General features: G+C 45.8%; 1 protein-coding gene across 2 annotated transcripts in view; it reads right to left on the reverse strand.

The window, feature by feature from the left end:
* Nucleotides 1-1,150: 1,150 nt before the first annotated feature.
* The window catches only part of cdr2l (cerebellar degeneration-related protein 2-like), a 36,462-nt gene continuing 11,430 nt past the window's right edge, over nucleotides 1,151-26,182 (reverse strand). For both annotated transcript variants that reach the window (XM_020523992.2, XM_048610841.1), the window contains 3 exons: nucleotides 13,816-13,964; nucleotides 12,255-12,419; nucleotides 1,151-4,490 (listed from right to left, as the gene is read on the reverse strand). In XM_020523992.2, the coding sequence (XP_020379581.2) occupies nucleotides 3,608-4,490; nucleotides 12,255-12,419; nucleotides 13,816-13,964 (1,197 nt within the window). In that variant the 3' untranslated portion in view covers nucleotides 1,151-3,607. The remainder of the gene's footprint in view (nucleotides 4,491-12,254; nucleotides 12,420-13,815; nucleotides 13,965-26,182) is intronic.

Below are 26,182 nucleotides of genomic sequence, written 5' to 3' on the forward strand. Positions count from 1 at the left end.
TCTAAATAGTGTGGGTGCTGTAATCACTTGGGTTTCAGAATAGTGAAGGGTAACTGACTGCAGGTGTCTCACTGACCCTCAGCACCAATGAGCAAAATTATGGTCAGACAGACTAAGAGAACGAAGCATGGAATTAGAAGGTTTGGTAAGTTGGTTTTATAGTCGTAGTTCACAATTGAAGCAGATCATGCAGCATCGATGAATCTACAGGCTCCAGGAGCTACTCTAGCTGCAGCCCAAATAGTGAGGTGGTCTTTATCTGCTTATAAGTACGACATGAAGTACAGGCAATGGGAAGATCATTGTAATGATGACGCATTGTTTAGATTACATTCCCCATTCAATGCAGAACCCAACAAATTTCTCATGTGAATGAGTTCCCTGTCACAGCAGATAACATTGGTAGGACAGCGGATGCTGGAAATCTGAAACAAAAACAAAATGCTGGAGAAACTCAGCAGGCTGGCACCATCTGTGGAAAGAGAAACAGAGTTAATGTTTTGTGTTCAGTGACGCTTCTTCAGAACTGTGTTTTCTCTCGACAGACTGCCAGACCTGCCAAGTTTCTCCAGTGTTTTATGTTTTTGTTATTTATATGGCTAGTTCCGTTCAGTTTCCAGTCATGGAACCCCCTGTTATCAACATCCTGGGGGTTACCATTACTGGTAACGCCATTGAATGTCAATGTCAGTGGTTAGAGATGGTCATTGCCTGGCATTTGCATGGCATCAACATTACCTGCTATTTGTCAGCCCAAGATTGGATGTTGCCCAGGTTGAACATGTACTGTTTCAGTATCCGTGAATAGTGAATAGTGCTGAACATGTTCGCCAATGATTGTATAATCCCCACTTCTGATCTTATCATGGAGGGAAGAATCTGAAGAATGGGATCAGGACCAAAAAGACTGGTTTCTGTGGGGACATGGCTTGAGAGATGGTGGGGGAGAAATTGAGGTAAGGGTGACTTGTGGATACTGACATGTGGTGGACATTGGGAGATAAATGGAGAGTAGGGTGATGGTTGTAGGGTGGTGGGGATAGGGGGAGTGGGGCTGTGAATTGGAGGGTGATACCCAGGCAACTGTGAGGTGATACATTCAACATTGAGAATCTGACCCAGAAAAGAAACCAGTCACAACACAGCCAAGTAGTAACAGCAATATCTCCTTTTAATCTCCAAATCATACAAGGACCGAGAGGTTTAGTACTTATTCTGAAATTATACCTTTTTTAAACAAAAAATGTTTTAAATATGGTTTTGGCACTTATCTGTAACATGTGTTACCCCCATGTCATGGAGAAGGAGCAGAATCAACATCCAGGACCTCTCACACACTACAGCATCCACGCTTCACCACTGAGTATCTTCTTGATTGGATTGGATTCCGCACTCACCATCTCCCAATCCTTCAGCTCTAGGCAAACGCTGGGAAATGTCAATTTGCACTGATGCTATTTGAATACAATGTTCTTCACCTCCAAGCTCAGGCCATTCAGTCAAGCCTCCACAAACACAGTGGAAGCTGTAAAACATACAACAGACTAAACAATGGGGGCTGGAGCCTCAAGCAACCCCCTTTTTGCACCATGTGACTCGTCCTCTGGGTTTGTTTCTGCCCTTTGGGCCTACGGGAGGTGCCAGGCTGTGAAAATAGTTGACATGGGGTCCCATGTCTTGGTGATGTCAGCCACTATCTCACACAGCAACAGCAACAAATGAGGCCTGAGATTCCTTGCTTTCAGAATTCTGTTCTGACAGGGATCAGCCCAGGGAGTGAAATCATCCTGTGCCAAATCTCCTACTTTTCTCAGAAGCATGCTATAGAAAACCTCAATGGAGCAGGGTAATGGGACATCCACTGCCTGGGCTAATGGGGAGCTCCTGGCTTAGGGTAATGGGTAAAGCTTCCCCACCCAACACAGTGCGATGAGCCAGTGCCTTGAGTCCCCCAGAGGATTCAGAGAAGATAAAGGAGGCTTGTGAAGCTGTAATTAGCATGGAGACAGTAGCCCCATGTTTACTGGTGTTGCCCATTCCCCAAGATGGTTTGGGATATCATAAGGCTCTCGCTCCCTCCAGGGCCCTCACTGACCTGTGGAGCCCAAGGCCCAATCCACCCCCAAACCACAAGACTTTTTCCATTCATCTCTCCACTATCTGAGGGCATGGACCTCAGAAGGCTGGGCTGGGCTAGGCTCTGTTTTCAGCAAAGACCCAAAAAGGCCCCTTTCCTCAAATTTCACCACATTGTCTCTGGGAAGACAGTGCTAAATTACACAGAATACTGTCAATTAGAAAGTATTGCACATTGAGTAAAATACAAGCACCATTAACATAGTGAAAACTGAACTACATTAGCCCAGAAGCTGGGATTGACTGTGCACTTCTCAATGTAAGTGGAAAGACACTGACGCAGGACAGAGATTTGAAACAGAAGTCTGGTTAATTATTCTCCATCAGCAGTGCCACCCTCACTGTCAGGGCTCACCCACTGGGTTAGCTCAATGAAAGACAGCAACTTCGGGAGAGACAGGGAGCAAAATGAGAGAGAAACTCTTGACCATGAAACCCATCAGATACCAACAAGTAGTGAAGGCAGAGACAAAACACACCAGACCAAATCTTCATGCACGAGAGAGAGCAGGAACCAGGTCCAAAAGCCAAATTACTGCATCTCCCTCCCACCCCAGACATAGAATTACATTTGTGAAAGCAATTACATTATTGCATAGTGTCCCCTCAAACCCCCTCCCTGCCCCCCACTGCACCAACAACCCTCGTCAACCCACCCCAACCACCCGCCAAACCCATCAACAGTCACATTAGCAGGACCCACACACAGCTGGTCAGATCATTAAGTCAAATAACAAACTGTGTAAAAACAGTAACAGCTCACTCTGTCCCAAAACCAAGTGGACAGATGGTAATAGAGAGAGGACAGTGGGTTGCACTGAACAGCAATGGTCCCCGCACATGCAAGTTCGATCTTCTGTCAGCCAACCTGTCAGAACCACTAACCCCCATATCTTACACCAAGCAACAGTTGCACAACGTCTGAAGTACGTTCTTGTGGTTTAAGAACCCTACAGCCTCTGAAGATGGTGACTGCTTTACTAGTAGATGGTTTCAAAAGAGGCGGCTGTCTGGGTGCCATAAGCAGACACATTGCCTTACAAGAAACGCACTGAAGTTCAGAATGAGCAGCGGATGAGAGTTGATCCTGGAGTAACACTGAAACAGACAGACAGCATTCAGGAAAAACACAAGTGTGCCTGTGATTCAGGAGTGGGAGAGGGTACCATCACCATGGTGACAGGACAACAGGGCTCCTTCATGGCAAGACAAGATGGAGTGTGTGCACGTGTGTGTCACCCTGAGAATACCAAACATCCTGAAAAGTGAACATTTGTGGCCTCGGAAAGACGTGTCTGTCTGTGAGCTTGTGGGGAGGGGGAAGCTGACCACCGTCAGGTCGGCTTAATGCAACAGGCCCATACCCGGACATTCCTATCAAAGAGCTGCCTTCCAATTGGCACAGAGAATTCAGTAAGAGCATCTCCCATTGGACGGTGCTCCAAGAATGCGCTCTGCCTCACGGTCTCGGTCAGTTGGAGGCCCGGCTCTTGGACTTGCTGGCACTGATGTCGGCCTTGGTCTTCTGGATGCGGGAGAAGATCTCCTTGAAGAGGGCCTTGTACTCAGGCTGAGAGTGGCCCAGCCTCTTGTCGGCCGCCTCCACCTGCTGGCTCAGGCTGAGGCTCTTGTCCGGGGCCTTCAGGTCCACCTCCAGGCACTCGAGCAGGAAATCCCGGCAGGAGCTGTCCCGGGAGACGGGCCGCGAGGTCTGCACGGCCGCGTGGCGTAGGCCTTCCTGGTGACGCCGGCACTTTCCCAGCAGCTCCTCATACTTGTCGAGCAGGGCATGGTACTGCTCGTCCACCTCCCGCAGGATCGACATGCCCCGCTTGCGGACATTGTTGGCATGCAGCGTGTAGTTGCCCTCGTGGCGGCTCACGTCGTCGCGACCGATGATGGTGCTCAGCGCAGTGTCGCTGCAGCTCTTCCTCACGCAGCCCTGCTCCGAGGCAGCGGTGTCGTCGTCATCGTCATCTGCCGGGACCCCGTCGTCCGACTCCGGCACGTTGTTGAGGGGTTCGAGTAGGGCCTCTGACAGACGGTCCTCACCGCTCAGCAGGTACCGCTTCACCTGCTTCATCTGCTGCAGCTCCTGTAGCTCGGCCTCCAGCTCCCGCACCCTCAGCTTGCAGCTTTCCATCTGGCCCAGCCTCCGCTCCAGCTCCGTGTACTCACCCAGCACGGCCGCGCACTCCCGCTCCGCTGCCTCCTTGCGCTGCCTCTCCTGGCTGATCTGCAGCCTCAGGGCGTTCGCCGTCAGCCGCAGCCTCTCATTTTCCTTCTCCAGGCGCTTGTGCTCAGGCTCAGCCAGGCTCCTGGTCCCCGGCAGCGTCTCCTCCTGACAGCCATACCTGAGTGAGAAACAGATGGCATCACTTAGAATGGAGCATGGATAAAGAGGCCATTCGGCCCGTTACGCCCATGTCAGATCAGCCCCCCTCCCGCCTCTTCAGTAATCTTTTGAAGCATCCTTTTAGGTAGGTATGCTCCAGATCACCATACCTGTTTTAACAATAAAACAATCACAGTCTGAAAATGATGATGATAAAGAAAAAGAAGCAACTGAAAAATATTCGGCCCCTCAAGCCTGTTCTACCATTCAGTACCATATCTTCTACCTCAATATCACTCCCTTGCACTAAACTAGTCCCACCTACCTGTGCTTGGCCCATTTCCCTCCAAACATTTCTTATTCATGTACTTATGCAAATGTCTTTCAAACACTGACTGTACCCACATCCACCACTTCCTCGAAGTTCATTCCACACACGAACCACACTGTGTTTAAAAAAGTATTGCCTCGTGTCTTTTTAAAACTTTCTCCTCTCACCTTAAAAAAATGTCCCCTAGCCTTTGAATCCCCCACCCTAGGGGAAAGACACCTGCTATTCACCTTATCTATACCCATCATGATTTAATAAACCACTATAAAGTCACTCCTCAACCTCCTATGCTCCAGTGAATAAAGTCCCAGCCTATCCAGCCTCTCCTTATAACTCAAAACTTCCATTCCTGGCAACATCCTGGTAAGTATTTTCTGAACCCTCTCCAGCTTAACAATATCCTTCCTGTAACAGGGAGACCAGAACTGGACACAGTACTCCACAAGAGGCCTCACCAATGTCCTGTACAACCTTAATATGACATCCCAACTGCTATACTCAAAGGTCTGAGCAATGAAGGCAAACATGCTAAACATTTTCTTAATCACCCTGTCCACATGTGACATAAACTTCAAAGAATTATGTACCTGAACCCCTAGGTCTCTCTGCTCTACAACACTACTAGACTGTTCGCAGGTTGAGGGACGTCTGATAAGTGGGAGGCTTTCATAAGTGTGATACCGAGAGTTCAGAGTCATTATGTTCCTGTTTGAGTGAAAGGCAAGGCTGGTAGGATTAGACAACAATGGATGAATAAAGATATTGAGGTCCTAGTTAAGAGTAGAAAAGAATCATATTAGATATTTCGGGGCCTCTTCCAGAGATATTTGTACCATCAATAACTACAGGTGAGGTGCGTGATGACTGGAGAGTGGCTAATGTTGTGTCTTTGTTTAAGGAGGGATGTAAGGAGAAGCTTGGGAACTGTAACTATAATTTATGGCTTCCACTTGTTCAAAGTCTCTCCTATTTCATCATTCCTCATGATATTTTCTGCTTTATGATATTGTTTCTACATCAAGTCTCTATCCCTTCAGGACCTGAACACAGTGGTCCAGGCTGACACTCCAATGCAGGACTGAGGGAGTGCTGTGCTTTTGGAGGTGTTGTCTTCCTGTCCTCTCAGGTAGACATAAAAGATCCCATTATTCTATTTTGAGAATAATCATGGGAGTTACACCAGGCAATATTATTCTTTAATCGACATTATAAAACAAAGAGTATCTGGTTATTACTATAATTATGCCAATTAGACATGAAGGGATCTAAACTGTTTTAAAAGCTATAATTTCTTTTTTAAACATTAAAATGACCTTTGCTGCTCTAAAACATGGTCGATGCCAAACATGTATTTTACTACAATTTCCAAAATGTTCCAGCAGTAATTATGTAGCACAAAAGTTAAGATCATAAACGCCCTGGAATGTCACAATCTTGCCCTGTGTGGATTGTGTAGTCCACAAACTTCAAAGAATCAGTGAATAGGAACAAAGGAGAACTTATTAACTAATGCTGCCTGAAGTGGTGGCAATGGGCCCAAATGTTACTTCATTGAAGGAACAATTTCCTTGGTCAATCTATAAAAATCACCTTGTTAAAACTGAAACAGATTAATCTAGGAATGTGTTAAATGACCATTGTCTTAAAAACATTTAATTGTACAATTTCTGAACCTATGGTTCAATGTGATAAGGAACAAACTGCTGTGAACATCATCATAGGTTCTTATTGGACTAACTGCCAGAATCCACGCTTGGTTAAGTCTACCACTAACCTAAATCTTCTTTGAAATCTAGTTAGAAGAAACCTAGTATCCAGGAGAAAAAACAGACACCAATTTCAACCAACTGTGTCTTCATCAATTTTAGAATGTTTGCAGGAATTCATAGAATCCTATAGAACAGAGAAGGCCCTTCAGCCCATCAAGTCTATACCACTAAAAATACATTTCTACCTACACTAGTCCCACTTGCCCACTCTAGGCCCATAGCGTTGAATGTCATGACACTCAGGTACTTTTTAAAGATTGTGAGGTTTCCCACTCAATTAGCCTCCCAGACAATGCATTCCAGATCCCTGCCACACTCTGGGTGAAAACAGTTTCCCTCAAATCACTTCTAAAGTTCCTGCCTTTCACTTTAAAATGATGCTCCTTGTTACTGACCCTTCAACCAATGGGAACAGCTGCTTCCTATCTGTCCATGCCCCTCATTTTTATACACTTTTATCAGGTCTCCTCTCAACCTTCTCTGTTTCAAAGAAAACAAACCAAACTTATCCAGCCTCTCGTTGTAACCGAGGTGTTCCATCCCAGGCAACGTCCTGATAAATCTTCTTTTGCACCGCCTTCAGGACTTTGCATCCTTCTACAGTGTGACGACCAGAACTTCACACAGTACAACAGCTGTGATTTAACCAAAGTTCTGTCCAGCTCCAACATGACCTCCCTGCACTTACCTGTGCCTTGACTGATAAAGTTGAGCGTCCTTTATGCTGCCTTAACTACTCTATTAACTGTCCTGTCATCTTCAGGGATCTGTGGACAGGCACCCTCTGTTCCCCTTTCCATTCACCGAGTACTCACTTCTCTTGTTACTTCTTCCAAACTGCATCGCCTTACACTTTTCTGGGTTAAGTACCATGTGCCACTGATCTGCCCATCTGACCAATCTGTTTATACCATGAACCCAACACCTTTCTCCTGACGCTACTTTGTGTCATCCGCAAACTCACTTAACACCTCTCCCACATTCTCATCTACATCATTTATGAATATCACAAACAATAAGGGACCCAGCAGTGATCCCTGTGGTATGCCACTGCACACCGGGCTCCAGACACACAAACAGCCTTCTACCAGCATTCTGACTTCTCTCACTAAGCTAATTTTGGATCCATCTTGCCAAGTTACCCTGGATCCCATTAACTATTACCTTCTTTATCACTTTCCATTTGTGGGACCTTGTTGAAAGCCTTGCTGAAATCTATATAAACTGTATCAACTACCCAACCCTCATCCAAACACTTTGGTTAATTCCTCAAAAAAAATTCCAACAGATCTTGCTAGGCACGAGTGAAATTTACAGCTGACCTTGGAGAAACCTGTATTGGGAGGTCCTCAAAGCAGTGGAACAGCTAAGTGTTTTTTTTAAACCTCAAGAGTACAACGGGACCTTGATCACATGGGCCAAGGAGTGGCAGATGAAGTTTAATCTAGGTAAATGTGAGGTACTACATTTTGGTAGGGCAAATCAGGGCAGGACTTATACACTTAATGGTAAGGTTATTGTCGATCAAAGGGACCTTGGAGTACAAGTTCATAGATCATTGAAAACGCAGTAGATGGGGTGGTGAAGAAGGTGTTTGATATGCTTGCTTTTATTGGTCAGTGCAGTGAATATAGGAGTTGGGAGATCATGTTGCAGCTGCACAGGACATTGGTTAGGCCACTTTTGGAATACTGCATTCAATTTTGGTCTCCCAGCTATAGGAGATATTGTGAAATTTGAAAGGGTTCAGAAAAGATTTACAAGAATGTTGCCAAGGTTGTAGGGTAGGAGCTGTAGGGAGAGGCTGAATAGGCTGGGGCTATTTTCCCTTCAGCATCAGAGGCTGAGGGGTGACCTTACAAAATCATGAGGGGCATGGACAGGTTATTAGACAAGGTCCTTTCCCCAGGGGGAGTCCAAATGGGCATGGGTTTAAAGTGAGAGGGGAAAAATTTAAAAAGGACCTAAGGGGCAACTTTTTCACGCTGAGGGTGTTGCATATATGGAATGAGCTGCTAGAGGAAGTGGTGGAGGTGGGTACAATTACAACATTTAAAAGGCATCTGGCTGGGTATATGAATAGGAAGGGTTTAGAGGGATATGGCTAAATGCTGGCAAAGGGGAATAGATTAATTTAAGATATCTGGTCGGCATGGACAAGTTGGACCAAAAGGGTCTGTTTCCGTGCTGTACATCTCTATGACTTCTGCTAAACATGACCTCCTACTGAAAGGAACCTTCACTGGATAGGGACTACCTGCACTCAGTCAAAAGTCAAGTGAATTAATGTCCATATCTTTTGAATTTTAAAATTATTCCTAATAGCAAACTCTTTCTTTGCCATTTTTTCTCTTCCTTCTAGGTGCACAAATGCATGGCAACAATTGTTCCCCTGGGTTTGAATACATGAATAAACCACACTTCTGACTAAACCCTAAAGAGAGTTTGTTGTGAGGAAATTAAATAACACTGTACATAATAAACATGTGGGTTTAACTGCACAGCCAAATGCCCTCACGGTCTACTTCATGGTGGGGAATGAATGTGGGTGCAAACTCCATGTTTTCTACCTTACAACAGTGACTAGCTTCAAAAGGAGCTCACTGGGTTGTAAAGAGACTCTGGCGGTTGGGAACGGCACTATATAAATGCAAGTCTTTACACTTCTTCCCCTGCACTCTAGTCCAATTTTCTATTACTGGAAAAACAATGGTTCTAATACCAACCTCTGGGGACCCAGTGTGTTCTCAGTCAGAAAACACTCTGTTCACTACAATCTCCAGTCACCATTTACAGTTCAGAGTTAACACTGCCCCTTATCTACCACGTGCATTTCAAATCTGTCTGTGTGGTGGCACTTTACACAACATCCACTGTCACCTTCATCAAACCCTCTCTGCTCCTTCAGAGACCTCAATCAGTATAGACAGGCATTATGATCTTCCAATTAATTCATGCACAACGTCTCTCATTTACACATTCTTCTCCAATGATTAATTAATAGAGAATCACACTGAAAACGGTATTGACATTATTCATAAATTACTAGTATTCAAAGTAGAAGTGGAAACTTTAATCATGTTACATGAATCAGACTCAGGGGATGACGAGAGCATAGGGCTGTGTTTATCTCTCTGCCTTTATTACACAGGGCTGTAAACCTTTACAATGTGCCAGTTATTTGGTTCGATTCATATGTCCTCCCTTTTTGAATTCCTCTCACATCTGATGAGGATTGAAAGCTGGTCAGCACACAGTGGCGGTGGTGAAGCATCAGTGCAGTGTGTGGGCTCGTCACCCTAGGAGCCCATAGCTCATCTACTCTGTCCACTTTTACAATTCTTTCCTTTACTTTCTGTTTTTAACTATTAACATAGTTAATATTAAAACGTCAAAATTCATCTCACCTTCATTTAACGGCTTACCCAGCGATGGGGTGGTCTTGGCCCTGCGGAGCAGTCTCCTGGGGTGCCGGTTTTGTCCTGGTGCTGAGGTCTTGTCAGCGGTCTGGATTAATCTCCAGTGAAAGATTCTGGCCTGGCGTTCCAGCTCCCCAGCGTTCCGACTCCCTGGCCTGGCGATTTTCCTCCAGGGTGGTGGTCTTGTCCTGGAGGTGGTTTTCTTCAGCAGAGGCTTTGGGCCCAGTTTTCCCGGTGTCCCGGCCTGGTGTTCTCATCATGGATCGATGGTCTCGTTCTGTCTGTGCGTTACATCTTTTGATCGGCTTCCTCCGAAACCGGGACCCGTTAAATGGACTGTGATAAACTTTCGTCTTAAATTTACTTTTTATTGTTATTTATGAATTTGCTTGTGACTCCTGTCATTAATACAGGCGTCATGGTAAGGTGACTTATAACACTTTTCATTGTATTTTTGTTGTAAAAGTACACATGACAGTACATTCTAAATTCGTGTGCGAATTCATGGTCAGACAGTCTGTTATTTCCAGCTGAGTTTCCTGTAGGAACCCAGGCTACATCTCACTGACACAGTGTACGTGTGTGTGTGTGTATATATGTGTGTGTGTGTGTGTGTGGGAGAAAGAGAGAGAGAGAGAATGAGATTTGCTCACTTTGAGCCTATTTAAGGTCTCCCTTCAATGTATTTTGATCCTCTCAACTATGTTCTCCTGCTGTAACTTTCATCTTCTCATGTATAGAACTCACTCAGTACCTCAACCATGCCTCTGACTCCACAAGAAGACTTCCTTTTGTGGATCTAACCATCCTCACCAAAACCTGAACCAGCCTTTCACTTTGTGGGTTTATGAAAGACTTTGGGATACCCTTTATATTACCTGCCAGACATTGCTCACTTTCTGTCCTTGACCATTTTGTTTTCTTTTTCAGTTTTACCTAATACTCAATGTAATCTGCCCGATATTGTACCTCATCCTGTATCTGACATTTGTCCAAAACATCATCTTCCTATTTGATTTTCTTTATCATTTCGGAAGATTGAGGTTAGAATATTCATCTTTCCTCCAACTGAACATGTTTGAAAATCAGTCAAAGGCACATTCACCTGTCCCCACTTTGTTTCCGATCCCTCTCTGCTCCCCCACCTGACCTCACTGGATCATCATGCACCCTCATTCACCAGTGTGCACTGTTTTGAGAAGTAGTAAACTACTGAACAGTAGGAGGCATCAAAGAGCAGCTCCATTCTCTCCTTGATATCTACATATTGTTCTGCTTGTAGTGGTGATGCCGAGTGAGTCTCTGGACTTGGACCAGGTGGAGGAACACTGGCTGGAGCTTCTGTTCCCTCTGGTGCTGAGGCTAAAAGTTAAGTCTTCTCCTAACATCCACAGCACGTGAGAAATGAGCTGGTGGTGGTTGAGGGGGGGAGGAGGCGGGTAGTGGTGGTGGTGCTCTCCTTGTGACTTGGTAACCAATGCCTGATTACTTAATGAGCTCTGTTCACACGCACACGCGCGCACACACACGCACGCACGCACGCACACAGGTAACCTCGATAATCAGCCCATGTCAACCTGGTTCTGATGAACTGTAGCAGGTTCAGACCGGATTGTATTCATAAACAAGGATGTGGTGGAGACCTCAGAGTCAGCAGTGTAAATGATGGGTGTTGCAGGATGCAGCATCACACGGCCGACTCCCACACGAGTAGCAGGAAGCTTATCAAACCATTGCTGGAGTCACTCTCCAAGAACAAAGGCTGTCCTCAACCTCCTTCCTTTCCAAAGCCTTCCCCCTCCCTCAGATTCCTTACACCCGGTGTTCCATTCCTCCCTGTATATCCAAATTAACTTGAGGAGGCTCACTCATGTTCTCTTCTTCCCCTCCATCAGTTCTCACTGATCATTACTTTGAGAGCAGCTATATGTAATACAGCACCCAACTCCATCTCCTGTGAGCTTGCAGGGGGAGAATCACTAGCTATTTAACCAGAATAGGAATCATATCAGAGACTCAGGGCTATCCATCCCCAACAGTCACTCACATATAGATTTCAGCTGTAGAGCGAGAGGATATAATTAAAGCAATAACCATAGCTGACCTCCCACTCCACACCCCCCCAAACCTCAAGCACTGATCCCAATCCACTATCTTCCTTTTCTCACACACAGATACACACGCAGAGTGGTTTATCCAGGGAGCTTCTGGTCTCTGTGAGTCAAATCATAGGCTCTATCTCTGCAGCACACATAGAACCTTACCTGGGCATGGCGCACAGTTCCTTCAGGCACGGAAATGTGTGGATAGTTTTCCGGCGTTCCCGTTTATCCCTGCGGACTCGCAATTGATCCATGTTCCTCATTTCTTGCACCTGGTTCTGCAGAGCATCCACTTGGCTCTGTAAACTTTCAATTGTTTCGGTCAACCTGCAGCCAACCAAAGGGGGAAGGTTTACACTGACTCAGTCGCAAAGTCCTAGAGATATACAGCATGAAAACAGACCCTTCGGTCCAACCTGTCCATGCTGACCAGATATCCTGTATAAATCTAATTCCATTTGCCAGCTTTCGGCCCATATCCCTCTAAACCCTTCCTATTCATGTACCCATCCAGATGCCTTGTAATTGTACCAGCCTCCACCACTTCCTTTGGCAGCTCATACGTGCACCGTACTCTGCGTGAAAACGTTGCCCCTTAGGTCCCTTTTAAATCTTTCCCCTCTCACCTTAAACCTATGCCCTTTAGTTCTGGACTCCCCCACCCTGGGGAAAAGACCTTGTCTATTTATCCTATCCAAGCCCCTCATGATTTTAGAAGCCTCTTTAAGGTTACCCCTCAGCCTCCGACGCTCCAGCCTATTCGGCCTCTCCATCCAAAAAAAATACTAGCAAGGTATTTAGTTAGTTAGATACAGACTAAAGCTCTCTCTATTCTTTTAAACAGAGAGTAAATTTCTCTCTACACTGACCCCAGCAAATGCTCCCAAGACAGCAGCAGCACAGAGTTAGATACAGGGTCGAATTCCCGGTCTGTACAGCTCACCCTGAGCACATGGCCATGTAATTCCAACATAAGCCTCATGTCAGTCAGATCGAGGTGGACAGTTTATAGCTTCCTACCCACTAGAAACTGGAACCTCCTTCTATGCCAGATCCCACAGGGAACACTGTGAGCTGGTGAGTGCCTTGGAAAATGATTGATGAGACACACAAAGAGGCTTTTTGGTCCTTGTTGCCTGCTGTCTCTTGGCAAAGAGCTATCCCTTTAGTGCCACCCTTTCCCCAGAGGGTTGCAATTATTTATTATTAAAGTATTTATCCCTTTTCCTTTTCGAAGTTACTGAATCTGCTTTCAGGAAGTCCAGTTTAGATGGTAATCTGTGTAAACAGATTCTCTCTCTGGTTCTTTTCTCTTTGATCTGTACTCCTGTGCTCACCTCTTCTCCTGCCACTGAAGGTGCTTTCTCCCTAGTTGCTCTATCAAAATCTTCTGAAATTTCCCAACTATTCAATCTCCCCTTAAAAACTCTCTGCTCTACGGAAAATTAAACAATTTTCTCCAGTCTCTCCACAGAAGTCTCCCTCTACCCAGCCCTTGATTCTATTCTAGTGAATCTTCTCTGCATCCTCTCCAGGTCCTGACCCACTTCTAAAGTGCGATGCTCAGAATTGAATGCAAATCCTCCAGCTGAGGCTTGATGAGTAATTTATAAAAGCTCAGTCTAACTTGCTTCCTTTTGTACTCCCGGACCTTTTGCGAATAATCCTGCAGCTCCCATGACGTGTGCGGTGGTGGGTCAGGCTCTGCCCCTGACATACTCACCGGTCTATCTTCTGCTGCGATGCCTTGCTGTCCAGCACCAGCCTCTGGTTGTGGAGCTCCAGGTCACGGGCGGTCACATCCAGCTGTTCATACACCTTGGCATGCTGCTCGTTCATCTGCCGCAGCATCTCCAGCTGTTTACTGAGGTACTGCGAGACAAGGACACAAACTAAACTGCATGGCAGAATCAGCTAGATAGGCTGAATGGCCTACTCCATTCCCACATTGAAACAGAGTCTGATCATGATCAGGAACAGGAACACTGGTCAGCACAGTGATGCTGAGGCCAATTATTACACTCTGCACCTCATCCAGCTCTCATATTCATTAAGTCAGAGAACACAGAAGAGGACTTTCGGGCCATCAAGTCTGCATCGTACTATCTACATTAGTCCCACTTTCCAGCATGTTGTGACATTTCAAGTACTCATCCAAGTACTTTTTAAAGGTTGTGAGATTTCCTGAATCTACTACTCTCCGAGGCAGTGCATTCCAGATTCCCATCATCCTCTGGGTGAAAACATATTTTCTCTAGTCCCCTTAAACCTCCCTTCAATATAAAATTGTACCACTCATTATTGACACTTCAACTAAGAGGAACAGCTACTTCCTTGGCTTACCCCATGGCCATGCCCCTCATAAACGTATTCATCTCTATCAGGTCCCCCCTCAACCTTCTCTGCTCCAAAGAAAACAACCTGAGCTTATCAAGCCTGTCTCTTCTTAGCTGAAATTCTCCATCCCAGGCAACATCCTGGTGAATCTCCTCTGCACCATCTCCAGTGCAATCACATCCTTCCTATATTGCAGTGACCAGAACTGCACTCTGTACTCCAGCTGTGGCCTAGACAACGTCCTACATAGCTCCTTCATAACCTCCCAGCTCCTGTCAACAATCCTCAACTAATTAACGCAAGTATCCAACATGCCTTCATAACCAACCAATCCAGCCACTCGGATGACTTTAAGGATCTACGTAGATGTACAAAGCCTCATTTGAAGACACTTCCAAGATATCATCCCTCCTTACTGCAGTAACTGACACCTTACTAAATAATGCAACACTACCTCCGCTTTTACCCTGTCTCAACTGAAGACCCTGGAATAACTTCTCACAATATGTTCAAGTATCTTTCCTGAGAGAAATGTTGTCTTGGTTTGATAAAACCCCTGTTGTGCTTGGTTCCCTCAACACAGGGTGGCTATAATCTCACACTGAATGGCCAATTCTCTCTGACCACAAGCCCCCCAGTATGGACAGAGGTCATTCAGCCCACTGTGTCTGTGCCAGCTCTTTGAAACACATATCAAATTAATCTAGTGTGGAGTTGGAGGAACACAGCAGGCCAGGCAGCATCAGAGGAGCAGGAAAGTTGACATTTCAGGTCAGGACCCTTCAGAAACATGGAATCAGAAATTTCTGAAGAAGGGTCCTGACCCGAAACGTCAACTTTCCTGCTCCTCTGATGCTACCTGGCCTGCTGCGTTCCTTCAGCTCCACACTGTGTTATCTCTGACTCCAGCATCTGCAGTTCTTGCTATCTCCATCAAATTAATCCCACTTTTTTACTCTCAGTACTTCAAGTAATTAACTAACTCCCTTTCAAAAGTTACTATTCAAACTGTTCGGAGTGCCCATCAGGCAGCTTAGCAACTTGCTGTACAAAATATTGCACAAATCCTGTCTGGAACTGTTGCCAAATTCCTTAAATATTTATTCCCCAGTTACTCAGCCTCCTATGGGTGGAATCCATTATTTCCTGTCTACTCTATCAAAGCAGATCATAATGCTCAACATTTAAATTTCCACTCATCTTTCCATCTCATTATAAGAACTACAGATGTTTCTCCAGTAACTAAAGTTCCTGACCCATGGCACAAAAAAAATCTACTTTGCATCTTCTCAGAGAGCTTGACATCAGTCCTAAATGTAGTGCCCACAGTTGGACACAGTGAAGTTGAACGGATACAAATCATAGAATTTTATAGTGCAGTAGGAGGCCATTCAACCCACTGTGTCTATACCAGCTCCCACAAGAGCTACCCAGCTACTCCCATCCTCCAGCCCTATTTCTGCAGCCCTCTAAATTCAATACTTTCAAATATACACCCAGCCCTTTTTTGACACCTTCCATGGGGTCCACCTCTACCACTCCCAGGCAGCGCATTCCAAATCCTAACAACTCTGAGTAAAGAAGGTTCTTCTCATCTCACTCCCAGTTGTCTTGCTGATGAAATTGTGATCCCTAGTTACTGACATACCAACTAGTACAAACAGAACATCCTTTTTCACCCCGTCAAAATTTTTCATAATTGTGCATACCTCAGAAGGTCACCTCTATATTTTCTCTGTTTTATAGAGAATAAGCCCAATATCTCGAACCTTTCCTCATATGTAAAATCCCTCATTCCTGGTGTAATTTTGCTTTGCACTCTCTTTAACATTCTTCCTTCAATAAGGTGCCCAGAACTGAACAAAATATTCCAAATGTGGTCTGACCAATGCTTTGTAGAGGTATACCATCACTTCCTTGCTTTTCTCAGTGTCATGTGCACACAGACACTATAAAAAAACACACATGATAAGCTGGTTAAGACACTAACAGCCCATGGGATTCAGGGCAATTTGTCAAATTGGATCCAAAATTGACTTAGTTGTAGAAGGCAGAGGGCGATGGTCAAAGGTTGTTTTGTCGGTGTTCAGTGGTGTAGCACAGGGTTCATGTTTGTTGTTTGTTGTGTGAATATTAATGATTAAGACATGTATATAGGAAGTACGATCAATTGGTTTGCGGATGACATTAAAATCAGTGGTGTGGTAAACACTGAGGAGGAAAGCTTTCAACTAAAAGGATGACACAGACAGGCTAGACACAGTGGCAAATGGAATTAATCTTGAAAAGCATGAGGTAATCCATTTTGGCAGGACTGACAATGGCCAGAGAGTACACAATAAGTGATAGAAGCCTGGGAAGTACAGAGAATTAGAGGGACCTTGATATGCATGTCCATAGATCATTGAAGGTAGCAGGACAGGCAGGTAAGGTAATTAGGAATTTGGGATACTTGCCTTTTAAGTCAAAACATTGAACACAACAGTAAGGAGGCTGTGATGGAACTGTATGTAATGTTAGTCAGGCCACAGCTGGAGTACTGTGTGCAGTTCTGGTCACCACACTATAGGAAGGATGTGATTGTACTGGAGAGGGGTGCAGGGTAGATTCACCAGGATGTTGCCTGGATGGATCAGCTATGAAGAGAGACTAGATAGGCTGGGAGATAGTAGGAACTGCAGATGCTGGAGAATCCGAGACAACAAGGTGCAGGGCTGGATGAACACAGCAGGCCAAGCAGCAAAACCCTATCGCCTCTCTGCTCCTATGATGCTGCTTGGCCTGCTGTGTTCATCCAGCCCTGCACCTTGTTGTCACTAGATAGGCTGGTATTGTTTTCCTTAGAGCAGAGAAGGCTGAGGAGCTTGATTGAGGTGAACAGAGTTCTGAGGGTCCGAGGAAGGTTAGATAGGGAGAAGTATTTCCCCTTAGTACAGAGACACAGTTTTAAGGAAAGGAACAGGAGGATTAGAGAGCACCTGGAACTCACTGCCTGAAAGGGTGGTAAAGGCAGGAACTCTCAAGATGCTAAAGAATAATTTTGATAAGCACTTGAAATGTCACGGGCTACAGGCCAATAGTAGAAAATGGGATTAGAATTAGAGTCATAGAGTAATACAGCAATGGAAACAGGCCCTTCGGCCCAAACTGGTCCATGCTGACCATGGTGCCCACTCAGCTAATTCTAATTGCCGATTTGGTCCATATCCTTCTAAACCCTTCCCATCCATGTATCTATCCAAATGTTTTTTAAATGTTGCAATTGTACCTCCCTCAACCACTTTCTCTGGCAGCCCATTCCACATACACACTCTCTGAATAAAGAAGTTGCCCCTCAGGTCCTTCTTAAATCTTTCCCCTCTCACCTTAAACCTATGCCCTCTAGTTTTCAATTCCCCATCCCTGGGAAAAAGACTGTATGCATTCATCCTATCTATGCCCCTCATGATTTTATACACCTCAGTAAGGTCACCCCTCATTCTCCTACGTTTCAAGGAGTAAAGTCCTATCCTGGCCGACCTCTCCCTATAACTCAGGCCTACTAGTCCTGGCAACATCCTTGTAAATCTTCTTTGCACACTTTCCAGTTTAACTGTGTCTTTCCTATAACAGGGTGGCCAAAACTGTACACAATACTCCAAGTGTGGCCTCACCAACAACTTACACAACTGTAACATAACATTCCAACTCCTGTACTCAGTGGCTTGACTAATGAAGGCCAGCATGCTAAATGCCTTCTTCACCAACCTGTCCACCTGTGATGCCGTTTTCAACAAACTATGTACTTGTATTCCTGGGTCTCTCTGTTCCACAACACTCCTCAGGACCTTACCATTTACTGTATATGTACTGCCCTGGTTGGACTTTCCAAAGTGAAACATCTCACACTCACCTGTGTTGAATTGCATTTTCCAATCCTCAGCCCACTTCCCCATCTGATCAAGATCCCTCTGTAATTTTTGATAACCTTCTTCACTAATTTTACATCATCCCAATTTTATATCATCCACAAACTTACTAATCATGCCTTGCACATTCACATCCAGATCATTTATGTAAATAACAAATAACAAAGGTCCCAGCACTGACCCGTGACACACCACTAGTCACAGGCCTCCAGTCCGAGAAACAACCTTCAACCATCACCCTGTGTTTCTTACCATCGAGCCAATTTTGAATCCAATTACCTAGCTCTCCCTGGATCCCATGCAACCCAACCTTCATGTCTAGCATGCCGTGCGGGACCTTGTCAAAGGCCTGACTGAAGTCCACAGGCACCATCCACTGCCCTCCATCTTTAGCCACTGGTGAAGTTCCAGAAGACTGGAGGGTGGCTAATGTTGTTCTATGGTTGAAGAAAGGTAGCGATCCATCCATCTTCTTGGTTACCTCTTCGAAAAACTCTAAAAGATTTGTCAGACGTGACTACCTCACACAAATCCATGCTGACTATCCCTAATCAGACCTTGACTATCCAAATATTGGTTGATCCTGTCCCTCAGTATCCTCTCCAATAACTTGCCTACCACCGATGTCAGGCTCACTGGCCTGTAGTTCCCTGGCTCATCTTTGCTACCTTTCTTCAACCATAGAACAACATTTGCCACCCTCCAGTCTTCTGGAACTTCACCAGTGGCCAAAGATGAAGCAAAAATCTCCGCATGGGCCTCTGCAATTTCTTCCCTAGTCTCCCACAATATGCGAGAATGGACTTGATCAGGCCCAGGGCACCTATCTACCTTAATGCACTTTAAGGCTGCAAACACCTCCTCTCTGCTAATATGTATGCAGTTCAAAACATCCCCACTCGCTTCCCTTATTTCCTTAGCATTCATGATTCTCTCCTCAGTAAACAGAAGAGAAATATTCATTAAAAATCTCCTCCATCTCTACACATGGACAGCCATGCTGCTCTTTAAAGGGGACCTATTCTCTCCCTAGTGACCCTTTTACTCTTAACATAGCAATAGAACCTCTTCAGATTATCTTTAACCTTATCTGCCAGATCCATCTCATATCCTCTTTTTGCTTCTACACAGTCATCTAGGGATTCACTTCAGCCGGATAGATTAAACCCAATATATACTTTCTTCTTTTTCCTGACCAGAGCCTCAATATCCCTCATCAGCCAGGGATCCCTTAACCTGCCAGCTTTTCTCTTCACCCTAACAGGGACAGACTATCCCTGGAATCTTGATATTACACTTTTAAATGTCTCCCATTTGCCAGTCGCTCGTTTTCCTTCGAACCAACTCACCCAATCGACCTCTGCTAGATCCTGCCTAATGGCTCCAAAATTGGCCCCGTTCCAGTTTAGCACTTTAACCTGTGGACCTGTCCTATCTTTTTCCATAACTACATTAAAACTGGTAAAACTATTAAAACTGTTAGCCTATGTTATAACAAAAACAAGTTGCTGAGCTGTCCACATGCTCAAACTCAGAACCGAGCCCTGTTCTCACAGGAGCTGCTTCTAGGCCAGCACTTTGCTGAGTGGTCATTTAGTGTGAGCTAACACACTGTTATTACAGCTCAGAAACGGGCCACTTGGCCCAACCACTCCGTGTCTGTGCTCCTTTCCTTTCAAGCCCCTTCCCATCTTCTCTCAGCTCAATCTATCATCATAACCCTTGCTTCTCTTCTCAACAATCAAATACTTATCTAGTTTTCCTTTAAATCTATCAATACTACTCACTTCAACCACTCACCATGACGGTGAGCTCACCATTCCTTAATGGGCTGATCATCATGGTGGGCAAGTGCAACCAAACCAGTCAGTGTGTACATTCGCCAGCAGGGGGCAGTGGATATTTGACTTAGACCCTCTTCAGGTCAGGCCTTGAGACTGTGCACGTGTGCGTGTGCGGTGGGGTGGTGTGGCTGTAGCGTTTTTACAGTATGGAAAGACGCCCTTGAACCCATCCTGCTGGTGTCAGTCATCAAACATCCACCTGACAGCTGATTGTTGCAGGATACAGAAGTACAAGTCAGTAAAGAGAGGGATGTTACCTTTTTGATAAGGGAGGACATAACAATGCTTAGAGAGGATATTCTTAAGGGGTCATCAAATGAGGCCATATAGTTAGAATATAGAAACAAGAAGGGGATTGTCACTCTGTTGGGACTGTATTATAGATCCCCAAATAGCCAGCGGGTACTAGAGGAGCAGATGTGTAGAGAGTCCAATGTTTTTATAACTGTTAAAACTAAAAGTGTGTTTTGGTCACTGGACCCAAAGTGCTCTCCGACTGATACTTAGGTCACTTGCCCTATCTCGTTTCCTAACAGGAGGTCCAGTGTTACACCCTCCCAAGTACAACCCTCTACATTTTGATTTAGCAAACTTTCTTGGACACATGTGACAAATTCCACCCCGTCTGGACCTTTAACACTCTGGGTGATCCAATCAATACAGGGGGAGTTAAAATCTCCAACCAATACTACTCTATTATTCCTACAGGTATCTGCAGCCTCTCTACACATCTGCTCCTCTAGTACCCGCTGGCTATTTGGGGATCTATAATACAGTCCCAACAGAGTGACAATCCCCTTCTTGTTTCTATATTCTAACTATATGGCCTCATTTGATGATCCCTTAAGAATATCCTCTCTAAGCATTGTTATGTCCTCCCTTATCAAAAAGGTAACATCCCTCTCTTTACTGACTTGTACTTCTGTATCCTGCAACAATCAGCTGTCAGGTGGATGTTTGATGACTGACACCAGCAGGATGGGTTCAAGGGCGTCTTTCCATACTGTAAAAATGCTACAGCCACACCACCCCACCGCACACGCACACGTGCACAGTCTCAAGGCCTGACCTGAAGAGGGTCTAAGTCAAATATCCACTGCCCCCTGCTGGCGAATGTACACACTGACTGGTTTGGTTGCACTTGCCCACCATGATGATCAGCCCATTAAGGAATGGTGAGCTCACCGTCATGGTGAGTGGTTGAAGTGAGTAGTATTGATAGATTTAAAGGAAAACTAGATAAGTATTTGATTGTTGAGAAAAGAAGCAAGGGTTATGATGATAGATTGAGCTGAGAGAAGATGGGAAGGGGCTTGAAAGGAAAGGAGCACAGACACGGAGTGGTTGGGCCAAGTGGCCCGTTTCTGAGCTGTAATAACAGTGTGTTAGCTCACACTAAATGACCACTCAGCAAAGTGCTGGCCTAGAAGCACTCCTGTAAGAACAGGGCTCGGTTCTGAGTTTGAGCAGGTGGACAGCTCAGCAACTTGTTATTTGTTATTTACAAACCTTGCCAGCAGTTCACCAACTCAAAACCCAACTGATGATGGCATATAACATCAGCGCCCACACTGCTTAGTACTGAGGGGCAGCTGTGTGAGGGAGTTGGGGGAAGAGAGAGAGAGGTGGGAGACAGAGAGGTGGGGTGGGGAGAAGAGAAGAGTGAAGTGGGACGGGGAGAAGAAGGGACACGAGGTGGGTAGGGTGTGAAGAGAGGGATGGAGCAGAGAGAGGCATAGGAAGAGCGAAAGAGAGAGAAAGAGAGGGAGGCGGGGGAGGAAGCAGGAGGTAAGAAGAATGGGAGGGCAAGAAACAGAGGTTGGGGGGGTTAGAGACGGAGTTGGGGTGGAAGAGACAGGTAATGGGAAGGTGGGGAGGGGGCGAAGAGAGAGGGACGAAGACAAAGAGGAAGGAGGGAAAGGAGTGAGACAGAGAAGCAGGGAGGGGGGGGAAGAGAGAGAGATAGAGAGAGAGAGACACACACACAGAGACAGAGAGAGGAGGAGGAAAAAGGAATAAGATGGAAAGGGAGGGGGAAGTAGTGATACAGGACTGAGATAGAAAGAAACAGAGAACATAAGAACATAAGAACTAGAAGCAGGAATAGGCCATCTGGCCCCTCGAGCCTGCCCCGCCATTTAATAAGATCATGGCTGATCTTTGAGACTCAGCTCCACTTACCATAACCCTTAATTCCTTTACTGTTCAAAACTTTATCTAGCCTTGCCTTAAAAACGTTCAGCGAGGTAGCTTCAACCGAATTCCACAGATTCACAACCCTTTGGGTGAATAAGTTCCTCCTGACCTCAGTCCTACATCTGCTTCCCTTTATTTTGAGGCGATGCCCTCTAGTCCTAGTTTCATCTGCTAGCGGAAACAACCTCCCTGCCTCCACTTGATCTATTCCCTTCATAATCTTAGATGTTTCTATAACATCTCCCCTCATTCTTCTGAATACCAATGAGTATAAGCCAAGTCTACTCAGTCTCTCCTCATAATCCAACCCTCTGGAATCAACCGAGTGAATCTGCTCTGCACCCCCTCCAGTGCTAGTATATCTCTTCTCAAGTAAGGAGACCAAAACTGCACACAGTACTCCAGGTGTGGCCTCACCAGGACCCTATACAGCTGCAGCTTAGCCTCCCTGTTTTTAAACTCCATCCCTCGAGCAATGGCAGACAAAATTCCATTTGCCTTTTTAATCACCTGCTGCACCTGCAATCCCACCTTCAGTGATTCAGGCACAAGGACACTCAAGTCCCTCTGCACAGCAGCACGCTGCAATTTTTTACCATTTGAAACATTGCCCATTTTGCTGTTGTTCCTACCAAAATGGATGACCTCACACTTATCAACATCGTACTCCATCTGCCAGACCTTTGCCCACTCACTTAGACTATCTATATCCCTCTGCAGACTTTCAGTGTCTTCTGCACACTTTGCTCTACCACTCACCTTAGAGAGGGGGAGGGAAGAGAGAAGGACGAGAGAGTGAGACATGGAGAGGGAGATAGAGTTGGGGGGAAGGCTGCTTGAGGGAAACGATCCAGAGTGACGCTGACACGGAATCTCATGATCCCAGCTGCAAGACAGACCCTTGGTTTGTTAACAATGGAGGCACAGAACATACAGGAACCAGAAATCTGGCAGCATGCTGCAAGGAGACAGCCAGCTGGCCCTATGCAATCCCTCTGCCTCTCCCTGTGTCCCAGCATATTCTTCCCATGTCCCAGGCCCATCACACTCTCCCTGAATCCCGTCACACTCTCCCCATGTCCCCAGCGCCGTCACACTCTCCCCATGTCCCCACCGCCGTCACAGTCTCCCTGTAGCGTAAGCACAAACGCCAGCAGATGGCTCTGAAATCTCATTGATAACAGAAATGAGATTTGCTGCCTCCTGTGGTTTCTGTGTTCTTTGAATTCCTCTGGATGGAGGTACCAGCAGTGATGTGTTTGGAAGGGTTTGGCTCTTTCTAATGGACTCTGTGGGGCTGGGAATGGTGGGCCAGCTCCAGCAGGAGTGGATACATCACAGGCTCGTTATCAGACAGGCTGCTGGCTACCCTCAGCCAGAATCAGGCTGTACACTCATCTACTGGATGTACACACTGATTACAGCCTGGTGAGGTCATTGCAGCAACTAGGAGGGAGTATCACACTGAAACAATGGCCCATTGAACCACTCCAATTGAAGGGCTGTCAGTGGGGAATTTCTGGACATGTTTCACCAACAGTCCTCCAGCTTCACTTGTTACCCACGTGTCCTGTTTTCAAACACTCCAAGGACAGGGACAGCACAGGGTTAGCTACAGAGCAAAGCTCCCCCTACACTGTCCCCCATCAAGGGGTTTGATGATGTGGCATTGACAGTCTATTGGTTGGGGCTTGGTGCTGTGTAACTGCCTCATCTCTATTCACTGGGATGTAAGAGTCCTCATTGCGGAAGGAGACAGGGGCACGGTCAACAGCACGACTATAAAGGGCCTGATGGCCAGACAGAGAGGTGTCAGGACCCTGAGTGGGAGACAGCAATAGGCCCCCAGCTGGTCACAGGATGGGAAAGGGCCAAAGGGGTTTTACGGATATTGGGGGAGGGGGTAGGTGAGAACAATGCAGTCCACTGTGTTTCTGGCTGCACAATGAGCCTGTGTATGGCACCGACTTCCAGTGAAGTCTGTTTGTAAATCAAAGGGGAAGAGGACAAACACAAGGACAATATGGTGAACCTTCAGGAACCACAAGCTTAGCATCAGCTGGAATATTGTATCCCGTTCTGGGCACCACGTTCAGGAAGAATGTGAATCGGAGAGACAGCGAGCTGCAGAGGTTTACAGAATTGTTCCCTGGGTGGAAAGCCTGTAACTACCCTAACTAGCTATAACTATCCAGTTATGTGGATAGGTTGGAGAAGCTGGGATTGTTATCCACTGAGGAAAAGCTGGAGAGGCGATTTGATCAAGGATGTCAAAATGACTAAGGGTCTGATCAGATTAACGATGGACAAACTGGTCCCAGTGAAGAGGGTCGAGAATCAGAGCACATGATTCATGGTGATGGGCAACAGCAGCAAAAACAAGACAAAGACAAACCTTTCTTTACGTAGTAAGTGGTTAGGATCAGGAACACTTTGCCTGACTGTGTGGTGGAGGCAGACTCAATCAAGACTTTTAACGGGAAAGGAGAAACATATGCAGGATTCTAGAGAAAGGCAGTGGATTGGAACTGAATAACTGAACAGCACGGTCATGATGCCCTGAATGGCCTCCATTCAATGATCCTAAGTAGATCACCAGCACCTTCTCAAGAGTAACAAGGGTCATAAACTAAATGTTGGCTTCACAAATGACCCCCATATCCCAAGAATAAATTAAAAACAAGGACAGAGATTCCGGCAACTGGATGAAATGCCGGCACACAGAACAGAGACTGAGAGCACTGTGTCATACCAGACCTCTCGCAAATATTCTCATTTCAGACAGGCTGGGGGAGGTGTTTCTATAGTGGTACCTCGGTATGTGACAGGCAGTACAGACTGAGAAAAGGAAGATAATCCTAAGGATTTGACCAGGAGATGTGGGGCTGGGTTGGTCCTGGTGAGCAGATATGTGCGCCAAGACTGGGGGAGGGGTAGGAGGGGGTAAAAGGTCAGTCAGGCTGGGAACAGTGCTAGAAAATCATAGTGCGGCCCCTGGTCTCGATCACTGGATTAATGATTGTTGGATACAGGCACAATCGGAAAGGTGATAAAGATAGGGAGGGCAGTAAAGCTATGAGAACAGTGTTTGAATCACTTACCTGACCAGACATTTCAGCGTGTGGAAAGCATGTCAGAGTAACAGGGAAAAATAAACAAACAATAAAAACTGGTCCAAGCACGAGAGGATGAGAAAACCTCAGGCTGGGATCACTGTCAAACCCTCATTCCTGTCACACATCATTTGAATATAAACATGGAGTCACCGGACTCAAAACGTTAACTCTGCTTTCTCTCCCCACGGATGCTGCCAGACCTGCCAAGTTTTGCTGGCAATTTCCTGTTTCAGATCTCCAGCATCCACAGTTCGACGTTTCAATTCATGAACGTCTCACCCTTTGATCCCGATACAAATATTTCTCATTTATATAAATGATTCAGATGTGAAGATAGGAGGTATGGTTAGTAAGTTTACAGATGACACCAGAATTGGAGGTGTAGTGGACAGCGAAGAAGGTTACCTCAGAGTACAATGAGATCTTGATCAGATGGGCCAATGGGCCAAGGAGTGGCAGATGGAGTTTAATTTAGATAAATATGAGGTGCTGCATTTTGGAAAGGCAAATCAGGGTAGGACTTATATACTTACTGGTAAGGTCCTGCGGAGTGTTGCTGGATAAAGAGACTTTGGAGTGCAGGTTCATAGTTCCTCGAAAGTGGAGTTGCAGGTAGACAGGGTGGCGAAGAAGGTGTTTGGTATGCTTGCCTTTATTGGTCAGTGCATTGAATATAGGAGTTGGGAGGT

This window comes from Rhincodon typus, chromosome 23 (genome assembly GCF_021869965.1).
Source record: "Rhincodon typus isolate 14 chromosome 23, sRhiTyp1.1, whole genome shotgun sequence".
Classification (NCBI taxonomy): Eukaryota; Metazoa; Chordata; class Chondrichthyes; order Orectolobiformes; family Rhincodontidae; genus Rhincodon; species Rhincodon typus.